This window comes from Epinephelus moara, chromosome 18 (genome assembly GCF_006386435.1).
Source record: "Epinephelus moara isolate mb chromosome 18, YSFRI_EMoa_1.0, whole genome shotgun sequence".
Classification (NCBI taxonomy): domain Eukaryota; kingdom Metazoa; phylum Chordata; class Actinopteri; order Perciformes; family Serranidae; genus Epinephelus; species Epinephelus moara.
This window is the reverse complement of record NC_065523.1, coordinates 16,469,412-16,490,599: the sequence shown is the minus strand read 5'-3', so window position 1 is coordinate 16,490,599 and position 21,188 is coordinate 16,469,412. Positions and strand designations below refer to the sequence as shown.

At 42.6% G+C, this 21,188-nt stretch overlaps 1 protein-coding gene across 4 annotated transcripts in view; it reads left to right on the top strand.

Moving 5' to 3' along the window:
- znf385c (zinc finger protein 385C) overlaps positions 1–19,608 on the top strand; it is a 196,799-nt gene extending 177,191 nt beyond the window's left edge. For 2 of the 4 annotated variants that reach the window (XM_050069827.1, XM_050069825.1), the window contains exons 5-10: positions 2,463–2,688; positions 10,203–10,571; positions 10,695–10,882; positions 12,271–12,369; positions 12,927–13,016; positions 16,086–19,607. In XM_050069827.1, coding sequence (XP_049925784.1) covers positions 2,463–2,688; positions 10,203–10,571; positions 10,695–10,882; positions 12,271–12,369; positions 12,927–13,016; positions 16,086–16,316 — 1,203 coding nt within the window. In that variant the 3' untranslated portion in view covers positions 16,317–19,607. Of the gene's footprint in view, positions 1–2,462; positions 2,689–10,202; positions 10,572–10,694; positions 10,883–12,270; positions 12,370–12,926; positions 13,017–16,085 lie in introns of all 4 variants that reach the window. The other 2 variants (XM_050069829.1, XM_050069828.1) reach the window with 2 other exon arrangements.
- The last annotated feature ends 1,580 nt before the right edge of the window (positions 19,609–21,188 follow it).

Below are 21,188 nucleotides of genomic sequence, written 5' to 3'. Positions count from 1 at the left end.
TAATCTGTTTTAGAAGACAGTAACTTTAGTCAGAATACCACCAACTTAAACAATATAACTGTAACAGAATACAGTTACTCATATTTTGTATTTTAAATATGTTACTCTCCAGCCCTGGTTACTGGTTTCCCAGTTTGTTAAAGCTCATTGAAAACTTCTTGCCCTTTTGATACATATGCAGTGTGTATGGAAAATAATTATCATCTAAAATGACTGGAATCTAGTGTCTATTATTAGAGGACTTGGGTCTCTAGAATAATAGGCTACGTTTTTGCAGTATGATGGTATTTTTGGTGTCTATAATCCAAGTACAGTGGTGTTGAATCATTGTAAAACAGTTCAAGGACTATTTGGTGAGAGCATTGGAGGGAGTGTGTGTGCATGCGTGTGTGTGTAAGCAGTTTTCAGTTTGTCCTCTACTCATGTCACAATGCACATTTTCATTTGATGTCTTTCCTCTTGTTCATCACGTTTCATTTTCTATGTTGTGATGATAACATAATCTAATATGATTAGGCTACATGTATTCATAGCACAGTGCAGTGAAAGCATCACAAAGACACCTGTGACTTGTAAATTTAATAAAAGCAATATTTTTTACCAACATCCTACATGTTTAGTGACTTGAGGAGACACATGCACCTCCCCATCAAAACAGGCTGCTCAGTGATTGCTGAATTGAGCAAACCAACTGGCAAATCCACTTTATTTTTATGCCTTTGTTTTTATTTTTGCTATAAGCAAGTCATTACTGGGAGAGAGAACTCAGCGCCATTTTAGAGCAATGAGGGTTCATGTTCACCACCCACTAAACATATGTTTGTGCACCAGATACAGTCCGACATATACTTTTAGCCATAGGATTGCCTAATCACCGGACAATGAAGGATCCCTAAGAAGAGTACTGTATCCGGCTGGCCGGCATGGTGATGTGAAAACTAAAGCTCATTTCACACCTTGTCCCTCTGCCTCCACTGAGACTCAATTGGACGGAGAGACTGGTGGCGGAGAAGGCGCTGGCTAAATTCGTCACATCACGCTAATCTCCGAAGCCTTTTCACGGCAGATCAGTCACACGATGCACTGAAGTCTTGGAGTTGTTTTTACAGATGCTTTGACAGCCACATTATTCATAGGCCTCCACTATATCACACCATTAGGCTCGCTAATGTGGAGTGTACATGTTTAACTCCATCTCTAGACTGCTGGTGTTTACATAGAGCTAATAGATGTCACTGGTGGTGTATGTATGTGTGCCTGTAACCTTAGATCTGTGTGCTAACACAGCGCAAAGCATCTTATTTCTTGCTTACAAGTCTTAATGTATTGTTGACACTCAGGTAGTCAGAGAAATTCACATTTTGCTCCCACTGAAAAGGTATTTAAATCATTTCTGCGTGTACTTAGTAATCCTTCAAAATAAAGTCCAGCCTCTTTACTGAACTTGTTTGGTCCCTGAGGATTTGCATGATTTATTTCGTGAGGAGGTAAAACTGGGTGAGAGCTTGGAAGGAAGCATTGCAGTCTTGAAGGAAAGACTTGCTTTGCTTCACATGTCAAAACATACACCCTTCGGAAAAAATGTCTATTTTATACTTAATCTGTCATCCTTAATCCATTTCTCTCTTACATATTGAGGGTATGAAAGTGTCCATATTACTTAGTATTCTCAATAATTTGTGTTATTTAGGGACATTTAAGCTTTCCACACTTTGGATTTAATCAAAACAAAACTCCTCATTTAGCCAGGCTCTAGTTCTTCTCTTTCCCCCGCTATAACTATGTCCTATCCAGGCCAGGAGCTGATGAGAACTGATCCCCGGAGGTTGTTTTAGCTTTTAATGAGTGATCTCTGTATTGATTTCTCTGCTATTCCTATGTATCCACGCTTGCTCTGACAACAGGAGCTTTGTTCACAGATTGAACAGGGCCGTGAGAATGATAAAAATGTGAAGGTAAATCTCACTCCACCCGGAGGGAAATTTGTGTGAACGTGTTTATTGCTGCATCGCAGTCAGTCAGAATGTGTTGTACGTCTGATTTGTATTTGTGCATTTGTGTGCTTCGTGAGTGCTCGGATGTGTATGTGTGTGTATGTGCGTGTGTGTGTGTGTGTGTGTGTGTGTGTGTGTGTGTGCGCGTTGCCACGTGTCTCGGATTTGCAGAGGCTGACTCTCACAGTGCACATTAATAGGGTAGTTGTGGAGATGGGATCCTCTCTCTTGTTGCATATTACACATGCAATTATACCTCTGGCCTCCCAATGTGCCGGTGCTGTTATCAGGTGGAAACAGACTCTCGTCCTTGCAGTCTGTGTATGCCCGCGAGAGAGCGAATATTCAGGTGTGCATTTTAAAATTTATTGCACGTGGGCTTTAGTCTCTCCAGTAGATAATGCATTGAGTCAAATACTCCTTTCTGCTTTTTCCTCCTAACCTGGTTTTCTCTCATTTTTCCTGCAGAACCAAGCAGAGGCCCACTATAAGGGCCACAAGCACGCCCGGAAGCTCAAAGCCATGGAGGCCCAGAAGAACAGGCAGCGACGAGCTGGGGAGGCCTCGTCCTCAGGAAGGGAGAGAGACAGAGACAGAGACAGAGACCGGGAACGAGATCGGGACAGGAGCAAGACATCTACATCTGAGGCAGCTCTTCCCGCGCTCATGGATACAAGCTTAGTGGAGGGAACAAGTATGTAAACTGAGGGCATCCCTTGATGATTGCTCTATCGCGCTTTTGTTCCCCCCTCTGCTCCATTTCACCTTTCTAAACCCCCTCCACCAATCCTCCTCTCTTTGACAGCTTCCATCCTCAACTTCTTCCATCCCTTACCTCTTTCCCTCTGCTCCATTGTGTTACTCTTTGAGATTACATCTTCTGTACACCTCATCCCCTCTGTGTTTCTGTGCATTCAAACCACAGCAAATTCAACCCAGACTCTACCCACTAAAACCTCTCTGACCTGGCCCTCTGTCCCTGTGCCTTGTGATGGATGGTGGACTGGGATTGTGGGATGTCTGGGAGCAAGAGATGCTGTGTAAATAAAGGGGCCGGCTGAGGTCGATCGAAGCCTCACCAGGGTCGTTTTTACCCCCTTTGCCTCTTAATTTCCACTGCTTGACTCCCCTGCTCAGTCCTATCTATCTTGGTTCGATAGAGAGGGTAGATGTAGGACCAGAATTGGTGCATTTGTGCAGCATGAAAAGAAACGACACACATTGCTGGCTGAGTTAAGAGGGAGCAACATAGTGGTGAGAGTTTTCAGTTGAGGGGCTGTCAAATGGAAAATAAAGTTGAATGAAATAAAAGGCACTTATCTTTTACCAACAGTTCAAATGTTTCACTTTGGTGGAGTAAATATAGGCATTTTAAGTTTTGCTAAAGAAAGAGGAGTACGTTGGTTTTCTTTCAGCAGAATGTTGACTTTTCCACTCGGCATGGCTGTAACTTTTTCTCTGATGCCATTTTGACTGCAGAGTGAGCCCATTACCTTCTCATGTTGCACTCGTCTGGGTCCACACATTGCATTTATCCACCCAAGGTGATGGGAGTGGAGAGCAGTTTTCCCTCCCTCTCTTCTGCTGCTCTCTCCTGCTTCATCCTCCCGTGCCTCGCAGAAGATCGCTATCTGAGGAGAATTTCAAAATGCGCTTGGATGCTAGATGGAATATCAGAGAAGAGATATGAAGGTGCCGCGAGGAGAGGGGGACAGTTTGTACTTTATCCCCCCACCCCCTCATAGACATGATTATGTGCACGTGGATACACACACACACGCACACTTTTTCGCCTTGAGCACTAAGAGTCTCCTTCAGAAAGGAGAAAGTGGACAAAAGACTCGGAGCCTGATAACACTCTCATCAAATCTCATTTTAATATTCCGCTGTTGCAAAGGAGAGCTCTGAAAGAGGGAAGCAGCAGTGGAGACGAAACGAGATGATGAGTGGAAAATGAAAGATAAGATGAAATGAATGAAGGGGGGAGAGGAAGAGAGAGAGCATGGAGGGAGGTGGGGGGGTCAGAGGAGACAGAAAGTAGATAAGTCATAGCTGGTTTTTATGCTGTGAATAATTTTACAGTTCCAAGGCAATTTTGTGAGGAGGAACACTCTTTAATAAGCCCAATTGTGTGATTGGCCTAATGTGAAATTGAAATGCAGCAGTGCGAGCCAGTGGTGGCATGCACCACAATGCCAACCTGTAATGGAATAGCGCTCCAAATTAACACTCTATGAAATGAGTTATGTCTGCCATGAAGCTGAAGGCTGGTGCAGAGCTGTCTGAGGGTAATGCCCACATTGTCTGCCATCAGGAACCAATAACACACCTGTCGGCTGTCCCTCTGAGCACTCTGTCTGGCTCAGAATAAACAGACTCTAGACCCACAAGGTCAGCCTCGTCAGCTCCATTAAAATATCTACCAATGCACATTTAGACGCAGGAGGCCGCTGACATTCATATACCACCTTTTGACTGTGAGTTGCTGGATGGAGTTCAAAGTGCACTTTCTATACAGTGCACCAAAACAAATGATGGATTACAAATCGTTTTTCAATTGCTTTTTTTTCAAGCTCCACAGTGGAATGTACTTGGTAATTAAGATTTAGGCCTTGTCACAAACAGTTAAGAGAAATAGCAGAACACTTACATAAATTTAATCGCACTATGACAGAAGCCAGACAAAATTGCAAGACCATAAAGCTTGGGTGGGCAGTTTTCTGGAAAAGGCAAATAACAGTCGAATTTGAAAATACACCCTCCTCCCGAAGCTTCTCCCTCCCCATCTCAGTCCTAAACCCCTCAGATGACCACAGGCATATACACCTGCCTGTACTGAAACCTAGTGTTTCCAATACATTGATATTTCATCTTGTTTTTTATTTGCCCCATGTTTTCTCTCTGTTTATCAGACCACAAATGAGACAAGACTTAACTAGCTTGCCACCCCACAGTCTCCGCCTTGCTCCATGCAGCTGTAAACTTCTTCACAGGGAGGGGAATGGGCAGCAGCTTCAGAGAAGAACCCTCTGTCAGCAGCTGTAGTGGCTCAAATTCAGCCAGCGCCGGTTGTCACAGCGGGCTGGTGGCCAGTGGCAGTGCCAGGTCTGACTTATGTAACAGCAGCAACAGAAAGTTTGCTAATCAGGGACTCAAGGTGAATTGATCACCGTAGCTGGGGTTTGTGCTGGCTGGATTCACATTGCTGCAGCTGCTAACTAGGGGTCAGTCTCTAGGGCAGCTGCTGCTCTCATCCTGGCAAGGTGATGTGTTGTCACGGGGAGTGAGGTGGAAGATGCACTGTTATTTGAGGCTCTAGCTAACATTACGTAAACATGAACTTGAAGCTGCGACAATGAGCCTTTGGCTCCAGTTAGCAGAGGACTAAACTATTAGCAACAATTGCTTTCCATGTCTGAAATGCTGAATCGATATTGTTTTATTTTGTTATTCTCAAACTGTTTTACAGCTTCAGTTTTTGGGTTGTTTGCAGTGTAGGCAGTTGTTGCCAATGCTGTAATAGCAACTTTCTCTGCAGAATTCTCCGCAACTGCATTAGGATTTCCCCATCTGGGACATGCATGTGTGTCTGCATTTGTAGAACAGCCAGTGTCCTCTCTCTGAAATGACCTGCGATTGGCAAAGTCTCCCGTCATGAGCTAGCACAATTATGTCAAAATAAAAATGCCTGCCTTAGCTTGAACCTGCTCAAATATCAACACAATCTCTACACCAATGGACACGTCTTATAAGCCTTTATTGATATACCGTACGGGGGCCCTTCTGTATGGAGTTTGCATGTCCCCCCCAGGTTAGCGTGGGTTTTCTCAGGGTTCTCTGGCTTCCTCCAACAGCAAAGACATGTGGGAAAGGTTAATTGGTGACTCTAAATTGCCTGTAGGTTTGAATGTGAGTGTGAATGATTGTCTGTCTCTGTGTGTCAGCCCTGTGATAGTCTGAGGACCTGCTTGGGGTGAACCCAGCCTCTTGCCCAGTGTTAGTTGAGTTACAAAGGAGCAAGTAAGCATAAAGCGAGTGAGCAAGTGAGAGAACAGCAGGCCGGTGCCCAGAGACAGAGGGCCAGCATCATTCATGACAAGCATCAGTCACCCTCTGCTTTGATTGACTCCACTGTTGAAACTGTCTTTGCAGGGACTCTGTCTGTCACTGCAGTAATGATGATTTAAAGCAAGGGAAGTTGTTTATATTCTGAGGCTGCCTTGGATCAGCGCTCGCCTGCTAAACTGAGTGCTCGATGTTCTGTATATGCATTTGTGCATAATGAGTCCAATATTCATATTCATTTGCTGTTTGGCGGTGGTTAAAGTTCTCAACAGATCAATCTGCTGAATTGAGATCTCTTCAGATATGTTTACACTCTAAAAGCCTGTCAGATTTAATTGGACTGTTAAAACACACATTGAATTATTTTCATGTTAAAGAAAACTGATGATTGCCTGCAAAACATTGATCCAGATATCCATAATTTGCTGCGGTGTAGTTCTACTCCACAGAGGCCCTGCTGACACTGCCAATATGCTGGCCTTTGGTCTGACAGTTTGCCAATGTTGGTGGCAGCTTCTCTCATCATCTAGATGGGCAGAGAGCAAGTGGGACAACAAACAAGTGGACAGACAAGACTTTTTTTTAGGGAGGCGGGCACAACAGTCTCAGTACACAGGATTTTTGACCAAAAAACAGCTCTTTTCAAAGATTCCCATCAAGGCTGAAACCAGTGACTATTTTGACTGTATGCTCAGGGATCTCATGGTTGCGATGTTTCACAGTTGTTGACTGTTTTATACCATCATTGACTGCCACCCTGTAGGGCTGTAAGTTTCTGCAATCGGCTTGGCTAAATACAACAAGCCTTACCTAGTCTGTTACAGGCCACATTTTTGCCTTCTTCATCCATCTGCCGCATGGCGTACTACCACACTGCAAGTGTTTCATTTAGTGTTTTGCATGCCTGATTTGGTAGACTTACAAATTTTGTTGATATGATCATTTTTGCTTGATATTTGTGTTCAACAATGAACTGAATAGAATTTGGTGGTCAGATGTCAAGGTCACTGTGACCTTGCATGTTTCTCATTCTTGTGAACACGATATCTCAAGAAGGTCTTGAGGAAGTTTCCTCAAATTTGGTTAGAACGTCCACTTGGACTCAAAAATGAACTGATTAGAATTTGGTGGTCAAAGGTCAAAGTGACTGTGACCTCACAAAACATATTTTTGGCCATAACTTAAGAATTCATGTGGTAATTATCATAAAATTTCACACAAATGTCTCATAGGATATAACAATGATGTGATGATGTTTTATATCCAAAATGTCAAAGCTCTAATTAACTGTGACATCATAATGTTCTGCAAAAACACTTTATGGCCATTGCACAACGCCATAACTCAGGAACAGAGGGGGAGACATTTGGTCAGATACTGGATTGGTGACTCTAATCTGTGGTGCCCACCTTGAAACTGTGCTGATTGTAAAGATCTTCTGTGCTGATGGGGGAAAGATGTGTGTGGAGCATCCATTTTTTCACAGACGTGGAGGTAAACTGTAAGTACAACTTGAGTGGTTTGCAGAGGCATACAACCGCAAAGTGGTATTTCTAGTTTTGTCTGCTTTCATCCTCATAATGACATCTTATCTATATTTCACATACAGTGCCTGCAGGTAAACCCAATCTGCTCTGGAACACTTCTGTAACGCACTGCAGCGCATCGGCAGCAAGTGTCTAGAGTGGCTGCAATCAGCTCGGGTGGACGCCTGGCAGAGATCTGCACCCTACTGAGTGCAATTTTCCAGTTTTTTTTGTTGTTGCTGCCGTTTTGTTTGAAGAATACGGTTGAAGTTAAGACAACATTAGCATAATTATTGTAGTTAATTCGAGTACTTGTTAATGTGTTTTGAAGGCACTGGGCAGCTCGGGCACAGCAGTTGAATCTACATATATGGATAGGCATTTTTAGAACCAGCACAAGTTAGTTACAAAACAGTTAGATAAAAATAAAAACACTAATGATTTTTTTTTAATAATGACTAATCTCCTTTCCTTTATCTTTTAGTAAAGAACCATCAGAGTGGTCCTGTTTGGCTCTGTAGCTTGATAAATGACTGAAATGATTATCAACATTTCCTGTTGACTGCTTGATTAATGGACTAATCACCTCAGCATTACTTTTAATGTAAGAGGAGAAGATTAACAGAGGATTTTTTTGGCTGTTAAAGTTTGGGAACCTTAAGCTCAGCAGGGACAGCTGAAATGATTCCTTGCTGAATGAGGTCCTTCAGGATCTGAGTCTTCAGATTTTCGAAGGCTTTGATTCCCACCAGCCTCCATGTCCTCCTCTGTAAGGTTCCTGCTAAATCCATTGATCAATATCACTCCCCTCCAGAGACTTCTCAGGTGGCCCTGTCTTTCAGAGGAGCTCAAATCCCTCAGGGGTCACTCTCATTACAGCTAGGGGACTGTCTAATCTTGCTCCTATATAGGTTCTTTTTCTTTAGCGGGAATGAGAGAGGAAGACCCTTATCTCCAATGATGAATTTACTCTGAGACGTAAAAGGGAAAATCAATGGAGCAGAGTTGCATAGAGAAGGATTGTGAGTGTGAGTGTGAGTGTGTGTGTGGAGGGAAAGCGCACTAAATGAAATGGAGATATTCAGCAAGCGTAGCGCACAGTGCTCTGGGGTGAAGTGTGTGACTCCCTCGGGAGGGCAATGGGGTGAAGGGGAGATGTGTAATGGAACTCCAGTGACTTATCGGCCGGGCCCGGCAGTCGATGGGTTTGTTTATATTGACTGAGACTCTGGGTCCACTTGATATTTGAATAGTGAGGGAGAGGGAAGGAGCAAGAGCAGAGGGAGGAAGGAGGCTGATGGCATTTACACGCCCAAACCAACACTAATCTAGTCTGTTCCACATGGTTTAAAACAAAGGCCAACTATATCAGAAAATGCTACAAAGCAAACACTTGAAATGCTCTCTTAATGTTGGCTCCAATATTGTATTAAAGGAGAAATGGTTATTTGGAGATTAATTCAGTCGACTTTATATTTGCACTCAAGAAGTTCAATCAATCTAAAGAGTGTTTTGTTGATTAAGCATGCAAGGGGATTTTTTTTTCAATCTCATTGTTGGTTTGTTTTTTCAAACATCATGCCATGTCGGTATAATATCAAGCCCCTGTATGGTCCTTCAGAGGTTCTCTACCAGTTCATACCCCTGCAAATTAACTAAACTAAGCTAAGAACCTTCAATTCTTCTTTAGAGGTCCTTCAGCCTTAGTTTAGTTCAGTTTACTGGAGAATGAGTCAAAAGAGATACATTAAAAGTGTATTTCAGGGAGACAACACATTAAATCAGTGGCTCTCAACCTTTTTGCTGCCAAGTGCACCGTTGGGTGCTTCAGACGTCTCCATCCTGACGCCTTTTTCACCAGATTTTGCCAAACCTTGGGAGCGGTGCCACCATAGCTTAGCTAGCTATGGACTCCAAATCCAAATAAGTAAAGTTTCAGAGAATAGAGAATTTAAGAGTGTGGACAGCTTCATTTGCTTTTACCACCAGCTTTGCAAAGTTAAAGTTCCAAATAATCATAATGCACTGCAGAATAGCCACCTTGTGGTAAAACATCCTATTAAATACTCATTTAGATCTACTAGTAATGCTGATTAGCTAATTTGGACTTAATAGTCTGTGTTACCTTCATTATAAGGCTAAAACATGTTGTGTGGCTCCAGACAGATTTGGTTTTATAATTTTTGTTTAAAAAAAAAATGGCTCTTTTGATAGTAAAGGTTGCTGACCCCTGTTCTAAGGTAACAAAAACAGTAATTCTTATTTTACGGTGATTATAAACAAATAAAAGCAGTTATGAATATTATATACTATTTCTGCCAATAGATCCCCCTAAATCCCACATACTGGACCTTAATTGACTCATCCATGGTATTATCTGGCATCGTTCAAGGGCCCCAAGGCTCAACAATATAGTGCCATATGGCACCACTAATGGTTCATGCTGCACACTATTTGACAAAGGCGCTGTATAGCACCTTTAAAAGATGTGTGCCATAGAGCACCAAGTCAGGTTACTCTTTGATTAAGACAAACCATCTTTGGATGCTTAGCACCATTTTTGTTGAATGAACCACAGTTTGTTTATTCTATGCTTTGTTTGTACCTTATTACACAGGTCTTCAGTCTGACCTAGAACCAGCCAACCTGGAAGCCAAGCTTGAGGAGAGTCCCAGGAGCTCAGTTATGTTGACGCCAGTATCCGAGGTTTCTTCCATGGAGCTGGTCACCCTTTCCCCTCCTCAGATTTCACCTTCCTCACAGCACTCAGAGACTGCCTCAGACACCAGCGCCCCTGAAGTCCCAGAGGCTATCGAGGCTGCGGGCCCAACCACTGAGCCCGGCAGCCATGCAGACGCATCCAGCATCAAAGAGGAGTCTCGTACAGATGAGGACAAAGACCCCAAGAAGAGCAAGGCTCACCTCCATTGTCCTGTCTGTAAAGTCACAGTCAACTCCATCTCCCAACTGGAAGCACATAACAGCGGTAAAAGGCTTTTATAAAGGCTTTTACATGGGTTGGTCAAACATCTGAGCATCAAATAAATGCCTGTAATATTATTTAATGTGAACCACAACAAACCTGCCAGCTCTCTACTCTCCCCACCAGGCACAAAGCACAAACTGATGCTGGAAGGTCACAGTGTTCTGCCTCGGCGCAGGGGGAAGGTGGTGGCAGCTCGCGCCGGCTGCAAGAGCAAGAGGCTGGCTAGCAAAGGCAGCGTCGGCGTGCCCAGCAAGAACTTTCAGTGTGAAGTGTGTGAGATCTTTGTGAACTCTGAGACCCAGCTCAGCCAGGTAAGTCTCAAAAGAAATGTGAACATATATATATATAGATTATACTGCATAGTTATGTCTAGACGACCATTTAAGCTGTATGCAGGCCATTGTAAAAGAAAAACTGGACACTTTTGAGACAAGATTTACAAATGAATCGATGATAGCTGATGTAATCTAATAAAGAAATTGACAGAAATGTGTATATGAAGCAGTAGCAACATACCAAACTTATGACCTTACTGAACTTCTGGAGCCACACGAGACATCCAAACTTTTTGGCTTAAAGTATCTGAGTAGGAGGACAAAACGCCAAAGAGCTATCACTCTGGGACTTCTCTATCCTTCCTGTGCTGTATGAAATGAAAGATGAGGAGGGAAGCGGGGGCTTGGAGAAGTCCTGCAGATTTGTCAAGGCATACTAAGTGAGACTGTTGCTAACCTGATAGGATTTTGCTCAAAAGTGCATTGAAGTACTGTTGACTCTGCAGGGAAAAGCACTCTAGCCCAATCACATCAGGCAGTGGAGAAAATATTGCATATAATTACCTCACCTCCGCAGACAGATGATGTGACCACAGAATAATTAGGCAACAGAACAGTCTGCATATAGTTAGCAATTACCTTCGATGAACTTAGACCAGACTGACTGATATAATGTTACAATTATAAAACATATCCCGAATGATGTGTATTAAAATGATAAATATGTATGATGGGATTTTAAAGACCTTACATAATCCAAGAGACCATTTCAACATCACCTTGATAGAGGGAGGCTTAAATCAAAGTAGCACTTTAATTTACAGCCACATGAATGAAGCCATTGAAAGCAGGTTGCGAGTGCTGGGTACATTCAAGCAGCAGTTATTTTTTCCACATTAGACAGATAACATCTGATGCTATAACTAACTGCAAAGCTGCAAAGTGAGTAGGCATTTATTTACCTCTCATTATTGCACGCTACTAATGTCTCCCGTATTTAATTTTCTGGTTACGTTGGCATCAAACCTGGTTGGGGAAGTAATTTCTCCCCTTTTGATGTTCATTAAATACTAAATCTGAGTGAAGGGGCTGTCTTGGAAACTTTTTCGACGCTGGAGTGGAATGTGGAAAAGATACAGGATATGTTGGCATGTGTTAGCACCCAGGCTGCTTTAGCTTTAAATGCATTCCACCGGTCTTATATAAACAACCTCTGTCCCAGGAGGACATAAGCCTGTTAGTACTGCAGCCAGAGGAGGAGACAGTGTGGCAGCCGTAGAAAGTAATGTGATGTAATTTCTGTGCACTTCAGTCATACTCAATGTGTATGCATTATTAATCAGCAGATAACATTTGAAGTTGTTCCACTGTGGTACAACAGATGCTTGTTAGCTCACTGATGGTATTTCTGCTGGTCTCGGCAGCACATGAATAGCAGAAGGCACAAGGATAGGCTGGCTGGAAAACCACCCAAACCCAAATTTACCCCCCACAGCAAGAGCCAGCCAAGCACCAGCTTAGCGGTAAGTCTCAGCATAAAGACACAGACAAACAAAACACTGTCATGCAAATATGCACGCATGCACACACACTCAAGGAAGACAAACAAAATATAATTGCCTTTCTCTTACAGCAGATATGCTTGGACATGCTGCACACATGTGCCAGAATTGGAATACATTCAGTATAGCTTGTAAACTAATGCATTTTTAAACACTGGTTTTAATTTATCTCTGTTACAGTTAACTGATTTGACCCCAGCCCCAGCAGACACACAGTTAAAAAACACACACAGATCTCATTGCATTGAGCTCAGGGGCTTTCATGTCTCAGTGAGGCAGCATGCTTGTGTGCCTGTACTGTCATAGAGGTTAAGCACACTGTTGTACTCAGTGAGTCCCCTACCCCTGAGACAGGTCTAAAATAGTCCTGCTCTCCCCAACTGACCAGCTCTGACAACAGCAGCCTGAATCAGCACTCCAGATTAATCACTTCTCTGCTCCTGTCATATACACACCTCCCCATCTCTCCTTTTCCCCCATATTCTTCTTCCTCCTCCTCCTCCTCCTCCATCCTACAGAACGTGAGATGGAGTGGCTATGCAGGCGTGGCTGTGTCTGCCATGAAGAAAGCGTTCAGCCAGTACAATCTCACCTCCCTCTCCTCGCAGGTCAGTGGCGGGAGAGGCCGAGTCTGGGGTTGGATTGGAAGGCGAGAGCTTCAGATGGCTGAAGTTTAGGCCTGGCCACAGGGCAGGGGACTGAACAGAGAATGAAGAAGTCATTTTTGTATTAGTTAGGATAGTTCTGATTTTTCTTTTTTGTCTATTTAAATGAGGTGCTACTCATTTTACTCACTGGTGGTGATGTCAGTAGAGTATTGAAGTGGGAAGAGCTGTTTTAGGTGCCGTGGTTTGTGGAAGAAGAAATCCCATTAATTTTCCCTGTAGACAGTGTGACATGACTCACAGTTGGAGCACTTCCGCGACTTTGATGGAACACATAAAACTCTTCCATGAAATATCTGGTTCTTAAATAAAAGTCAAAGGTACAGGGCTGAGAATATAAAAATTTCAGGGAAGACGGTAAAAATGACTCCCAAGGTTCTTTCAGTAAGAAACATCCCCTTGCAGAGCATTTTCTGTTACGTGTGTTAAAAACGGGGGGGTGAAGCAAAATATTACAGTATTGAGAAAACTACCAATACAATCTGCAGCTTAAATCAATTTACTGTGGGATTCATGGTCCATTTTATATTAATTCAGTAACTATGGCATTGTGTTTTGTTCATAAATTCAAGGACGAACATTTTTTAAATTTGCTGCTCTATAGCAATGGCTGCTCAATGTCATTGGTATTGTAGTGTTCGGAAAATCAACGGACAAAAAATGATTTTTTTTTAGAAGCTAAAGTAAAATAATTGCAACTGTTGGTCAAGACATAAACTCACATGGTTGTTAATGTATTCTCCCATGTTTCTATGTTAAGTAATATTGAAGGTAGCAGTTAAAGAAAAATTTGAAATGGGAATACGGGATGTTGAAAAACACTTCCTCCAACTCCTTAACTCTATGGATGGACATTAGCTTAGCCTGTTGACCCCTGAAGTTAATTTCTGATTAGCCACCAAACACTTTCGAGATACTACCTATTGAACCCATACATAACCCATACGGATATGTACGTAAACCATAGATCTGCTTTGCATTTCCACCACAGACAATACTCTTAAGCCCCGTTTCCACTGAGCAGTACGGTACAGTACAGTTCAGTTCAGTTCGGTACGCTTTTTTTCCATTTCCACTAGGAAAAGTTGTGAATGTTACCAATGGAAGTGTTCCATACCATCCCCATTTTTGGTCCCCCCCTCTGTTGGGGTACCTAGCACACAGATCTGGTACTAAAAGGTCGAGCTGTGAACACTGCAGTCCGTTGATTGGTCAATAGCAGACAGTCACTCTGCTCAGGGCTGAGTTGTGGCTGGTTTTGAGGCTCATGTCACCACTGTTCATACTGTGGAGTTTTATTAGTAGACTGTATCTATAAAATGAAAGGATGTTTTGCTGCCTCTAGCAGCACCTGGAGTTGGAGAAAAAAATAACTTAAGTCACTGGGCCGACTGCTGGCAACTTTTAAGGTGGAATGTTAACTTGTAATGTTACTCAATGCATGAGTTGATGATGTGAATCAATCAACACACCTTAAATTAGTCCTTTGTGCACTGAGTCCTTGTTGACCAAGAGTGCTGATTCTCTATTGACCAATCGACTGCCTGGTTTCCCCACCTTTTAGTATCAGATCAGCATGCGAGGTGCCTCAACAGAGGAATGATTAAAAAATGTGACCAAATGGAATGGTTCTGTTAATACTATCCACAACTTTTGACAATGGAAACGCAAAAATAACCGCTCTAATGTGTAACAAACTGAACTAAACTGGACTGCTTGTTGGAAATGAGGCTTTTTAGCAAGAAACTTTTTTGTATGTTAGTAGTTGACAGTGAGTTCTGCATCCTCTGCGTATAAAATACTTATTCCCAGTAGACCTCAGAAAGTTTATAGAATGTTCATTCACAGAGGACAGCAGCTGAAATCAGCCTGGATTCACAACAGTTACATTGGATTAAAATGGCAGCCCTGAGACACAGCAAGACTAACAAAATAAAATATTCATAAAACCTTTTGTCAAAAAAGCAGAACACAGCCTGGCTCAGCGGGGTTTGGTGGAGGCTGCTTAGAGCCAGGCTGCTTGTCATTTTTTTCCCCGGGGCTTTCTTGCCCCTGCCCTCCAGACAGGCAGACTTGTTCCTTTGGACCATCCATTCATTACATTAGCATTAGCCCAAGTCAAAGTATCAACAGATGGCAATGTTTTTAATCAACATTTTGAAGTGGAAATACACAACTTTTCAGCTAGCTAACGCTGAGCCAGAAACAAATATCCGTGATCCATTGTACGTTTGATAGTCTAAACAAAGAACATGTTTCCTTGCGGTGGTCCTCATAAAACCATCAAAAGATATGTAGCAATTTCCATCCCTACATCTAAAACTGCAGCTCTCCAGCTCTGCATGTCGATGCTTTTCATAAGTTGCCAAATATGATACAAGGAAACAACAGTGTGCATGAGGTATAAGTGCTGTATTCAGCAATTTTGTCAAAAACCTTTTCCTCCAAGCTTACCATGCTGCTGTTCTCTGTGCAAGAGCAAACTATAAACTCTTCAAACAAATTTCAAGCCTACAACGGTGAGACATTGATAAGAAGAGCTTAGAAGTTGTGTTGTGGTTTGGAAGACTTTTATCCAAAGTTTTTGTCCGTTTGGTGGGATACATCCGTCTCACAGGATCTTAGCAAATCCCATCTAAGTTAATATCCATCAGTATCACAGCCAGTGAGTAAAGCATCTCAGCTAATGTTAAAAAAAAAAACCTAAACTGTCTTTTTAATATCCTAGAAAGTAAATGACTGCCATTTTACCCTTGTCCTGACTTGAATGTGCTAATGTGTGTCTAAACTGTAGTCCTAGCATTAACCTATCATGTATATCTGTCTGATGAGTGCAACAAGCTAACAGGAATCCAGTTGTGTGTGATATTTAGTATGGGGCAATGTATAAAAATGCATTCCTCTATGTGTGCAAACAAGGCCCATGAGTTTGGGACCATGTTTGCCCATTAAGTTTCCCCTAATTGTGGTCTTCTCTCACTTCTCACCGTTCCCGCCTCCTGTCTTCTCCAGACCAAACTGGCCTTGCAGAAGCAGCTGACCAAGAGCTTGACAACTGGTTTCCTGCCCAGCCCCCTCACCCAGCCAACTCTGTGCACAGTGGCGACTAACCCGCTGGCTCTACGCCACCCAGTGGGCACCACCACCTTCATCCAGACCCCCTTCCTGGGCCCTGCACTGTTTCGGCCCGCCCCGGGGCCGCTGCGGGCCACACACACACCCATCATCTTCTCCCCCTACTAAAGACTTGACCCACTTCCCATCTGAGCTCCACCCTTGTCCCTTTACCAAACCCCAGGCCCTCCTTTAGTGTGACCCACATGACAAAGGCCACACGCAAACTATGCAGCCCGCCTGACTTACAATGGAAAGAGTGCACAAGTCCTGACGCTCAGGAGGCCATCAGGCCTGAGAGCTGTTCCTATCATAAAGGCCAAGGTCCCCCATCATGCCTTCTTTCTGCTCCTCTTATCATGACCTAAGGAGCAGGACAGGCCTCCAGACAGTGACTGGTGCACAGAGGCCGCTTTTATAGCCATTTCATGGGTCAACATGGTTTGGATTATGGATATTATTGTGTAATTTATTAGAGAACAAATATAGACAAGTCTAGATGTATGTTTAGTGTGGTTGCCACAAAATAAGGTCCCTTTACTTGATGCTCTTTTAAAACATTTTTAACTTATTGGTTTGGGGGTTTGATGAAAGGTGGGAGGATCATAGGTCATTAACGCAGCTGAACCCGAGGCACCCTCCTGTACGGCTGGACAAGCCACTCGCATTGATCAGTGTTGTCAACTAACAAGCTCAAAGGATCGTCTGAGAGCAGTTGCTGTCACATTTCATCTTGGATATGGCAATTGGCAAACAGTCCTCACTGTGGGTGGTATGTGAAGCTATAACTACATAATGTATTTCCACATATTAAAACCCAGTTAGAACCATTTTTGCATCTCCAGCTGTTTCTCCGGGCCCTTAACTCATACAAATGAAAACTTCTTTCTTCTTTCTGAGTCACAGCCACAGTCATAGCCCTCCAGATTTCTTTTCCTTTCCTTTATCCCCAGGATTAAGCACTCATTAAGGTCCAGAAAAGGTCAGCTTGTCAACTTGACTTTGTTTCAATTTGCAAATCTGTCTTCTGGAATGATTTTTTTTTTGTTCCTCTCCAGTGCATCATTCGTGCAACACAGCTTGATTATATTCTCACCAAGCTAGTGGCATGAAAACATTTTTTCAGCTATGGATGTCTTACATTGCAAAATGCCATTATTCCTTTCCACTTGTGACTGCTCTTTTTCTTTTCCTTCACCCTGCCGTCACCTCGCTGTTGCCCTTGATTTTCTGCAGCATGATCTCAGCATGAGATGATGATGAGGAGGAGGAGCGGGGAAAAGCCTCCCGCCCAACAAACGCACACGCAACCGCGCACACGATGAAAACAGAATGGATAACTTCAAGACCTGATGGAATTTCAGAGCTCAGTGAAGAGTTTGGATGACAGTGGGAGGGGAGGCTGCTCAGCCACTTTTTGATTGACATCCTGTTGCGGTGTCGGCGCACAGCGTGGGAGGGAACAAAGCACAGTGCCATGGCAACCACATTAAAAGCACCTTAAAACTGATTTACTTACAAAAGCAATGTGTTGATAGTCACCTTTGTTTTGCCCTAGGTGTATGTTTTTACAATCCCATGTCGGTTTTATTTGAAAGGAAAAAAAAAACAATCAGGTGAGAATGATCACATTATGGTTTATCCATATCAAGACAAGTCTCACATTTAAAGCAATACATTCAGTATGTTTATGTTTATGATGTGTTTTCAGTGTGTCGATGGCTTTATCTATTCTATACTGTGCACATCTGTAACAATGTATTATGTACTCCAACACAGCCAAGGGCCAACACTGAATTGTCAGTGAAGAGTCATTTGAAATGAGGGGCTGTCCTGACGGTGCTGCCCTCGATGCTTGACGCTCACAGTCCGTCTCCACATGTTGTGACTCCGGACTGAGCCGTTTCCATTTATAGCTGCTCTCGCGCTGTGGAGAGGGTGCTTCAGCGCCATATGACATTGCTGTTTCACTTTTCAGTGGAGCAGGGGAACTTTTGTATGACTTCCACTGAGCAAAACAATGTTAAGTCAGAGACAAGTGTTTGGGATAAGTGTCACAAGTGCAACATCAACTGTCATATTGCTGTCCATGTGCTGTCCCCTTCTCTCACCACCCAGGATATCTACTGACACTCAGCCCTCCCTCTGCCGACATGAACTGTCGGCAAGGTCTCATAAGGACTGGGAGCGTACACACCTCATCCTTCCTTCAACACTCATACCAAATCACGTACTCTTAAATTACAGTAATGGAGCAAATCCTATGCATTTCTCATTGTGCAATATGTATAGTTGTCTGTGATGCAGCAGTGCCATCTGTCGTAAGAACCCTGTAATTGCCATCCAGTACTAGTGCTTCTACAAAACCTTTGATCCTATGTACATTTCTGTTTAAGGACCCCCAAGTCTTTCTGGGTAAGCGAGGCCATACTGATGTGATTCTCCCCAGTCGCACTACTCAGTGAACCAGCCAGCCTTTAATCTTCACTGTTTGTTTGTTTCTATCGCTCAGTGGGAACTCTGACCTAAAGAACTGAAACTTTCTTAAAATAAAGAATCTAGAGAAGGCAAATTATATGTAGAAATCATAGAGTAACTATAGAGATTTTATCAGAGTTGTTATCTGTATCACAATGAACTGCTATCATAGAAGAGAGTAGATTATGTTATCGTAGGCTCTGTGCGGCATACAGGGACAGGAAAAACGCTTTGCTTTCTTTTGTTCTTTGTTTATTTACCAACATGTTTTTTTAAGTACAAGAGAAAATATTTAAAATTATCCTTTTTTTGTTTGAGTGAGCTTTTTTTTTTCTCCTTGTGGACGGTGACTGAATTAATAATGTAATTCAAGGCCTTTTTAGACAATATCCTAAAGTCACATTAGCCAGGCCTTCTCAGGGGTGACAGGTTGAGCAAATGCTAACATGACCATCCATTCAGGGTATCCCTCCATAGCTCTAGAGAGCAGGAAACACTGTACACATGGATGGATTGACAAAAAAAACTTACAGTGCTGTACCATAGAGAGGACAAGGGATGGATTTTGGAAAATAAAGCTTTTAGAACTTGTAAGAAATGGTTTTAATGATTATGTGAATGTGTGTGTGTGTGTGTGTGTGTGCTTTTCCTGCGTCATCATGGGTAAAAAACAGCAACATCTCAGACTGACTCAGATTGATTTTCGAGCAGCAACAATATGTGTGTGGGTGTGTGAAGAAAGGGAGAAAAAAATGACAGAAAACTCAGGCAGATGATTGCTAATGAATAAACAGTGGCAACATGAATGCTCAGATTTGCGAAAATGCTCAAAATTGCACTTTCTTTGATTAAATTATGTTGCAGAGAAAAGAAAGAAAACATCACTGTTTTAAAATTCGATTTATTAATCCGTTTGTAAACAAAATGAATAAAAATAAAAAAATACTGAGCATAATCCAGCTCTGAATCAGGAAATGAAAACTGATTTTATATGTGATCCTGAGTTTGCAGGTGCAGAAGGTGCTGGCTTTTCTGAAAGTGTGCAACACCCTCGCAGCATCTGTTCATGTGGCAACCCCACAGCTACTCATTTTCCAGCCATTTCAGGAAACAACTTGTGACAGCAGGGCTGGTGTTTAGCCAAGATACGACGGTGAAAGCAAATGGAAACAAGTGTCTGAGCTCTGTTGCATCTGTGGCACACAAAGGAGTGATAGAATAATATACCTGAGTGGCTAATGTGGTTTAGAGACACACTAATCTCCTTTATCTACACATGATTCTCCACAGATGGCCATTGTACTGTGAAATGACTGCAAAAAGATTTGGTGCTAAACAATGAATCCTCCTGGATTGCTGAGCAGCAGCTGTGTGTTTGCCAACATAAAACCGTTTTACCTGTCTCTGCTCGTCCTTACTTCAATACAGTGAAACCGAGCAGAGGAGCGACTTCATATGTGATTAAATGTGACTTTCAGCTGTTTCACCGCATAATCATGTGTTTAGCTCAGTTAGCTCCATATTCATTTTCCAGTTTTCTTGTGTATTTGAAGGAAAGCCCTTGGATTATATGTTGATGTTGTCCTCAGGCCATCATGCTTTGTGGAAACAGTAGATAAGCACAACATCCGGGTCCAGCAGCTCCCGTGGTGCCAATTAAAGGGAAGCCATTGGATCCCCAGCACTTACTAAAGGCGGTGATACGGCAGGAAGGACATGATGACCTTGCTAAGCTGTGACACTGGTGTGTATCCGCTGTATTGATCCATTATCTTATCAGACTCCTCTCCATGGAGGGAGTGACACCCTTATCTCCTGTTGTGGTGGTCAGGCACCACTCCTCAACTCAAGAGTCAGCCCTTATAAACATAGCTTCAGTGTGTGTGTGTGTGTGTGTGTGTGTGTGTGTGTGTGTGTGTGTGTGTGTGTGCTTCTGTTTAATTGGAAGCAAATGAATGATTATAAAAGATTTTTAAGATGTAGAAGTCAATATACCATAGAAATATGTCCAGTTTTGTGATGCTACACTCAGCTTAATATTCATTGTATGTTATCTATCATGACTAATAATGTAACGTAATAGCGAGTGGAAAATTATATATTGTATAAAATATATGAGTAGCACTTTACAACACAATTACTTAATTTACAAAATCATCAAAGTAATCATGTTCAGTGTCATGAATTTACAGTATGCCCCGACTTTAATAACGTATTTAGTATTTTTTGGTATAAAAGGGCATGGAGCAAAGTAGCTTACTTTGTACAGTAATTCTAAGGTAGGTCTTAACTTCTGTAGTTTTATTTATTAATTTTAAAGTAATTAACATCAAATAACAGAGGTGGAACAAAGTCACATGCAAGTCCCAAGTCAACACCGAGGAGCCCCATGTTAATTCACATTTCCTAACATTTTTCAGTTTTGAGTCCTGCACAATGCACTAATCGCATTCATGGTTCTCTCCTGCAACTTCACTGGATGCTTGGTTCAAAGTGAATCTGGGGAATTAAGTGTCGACTTGC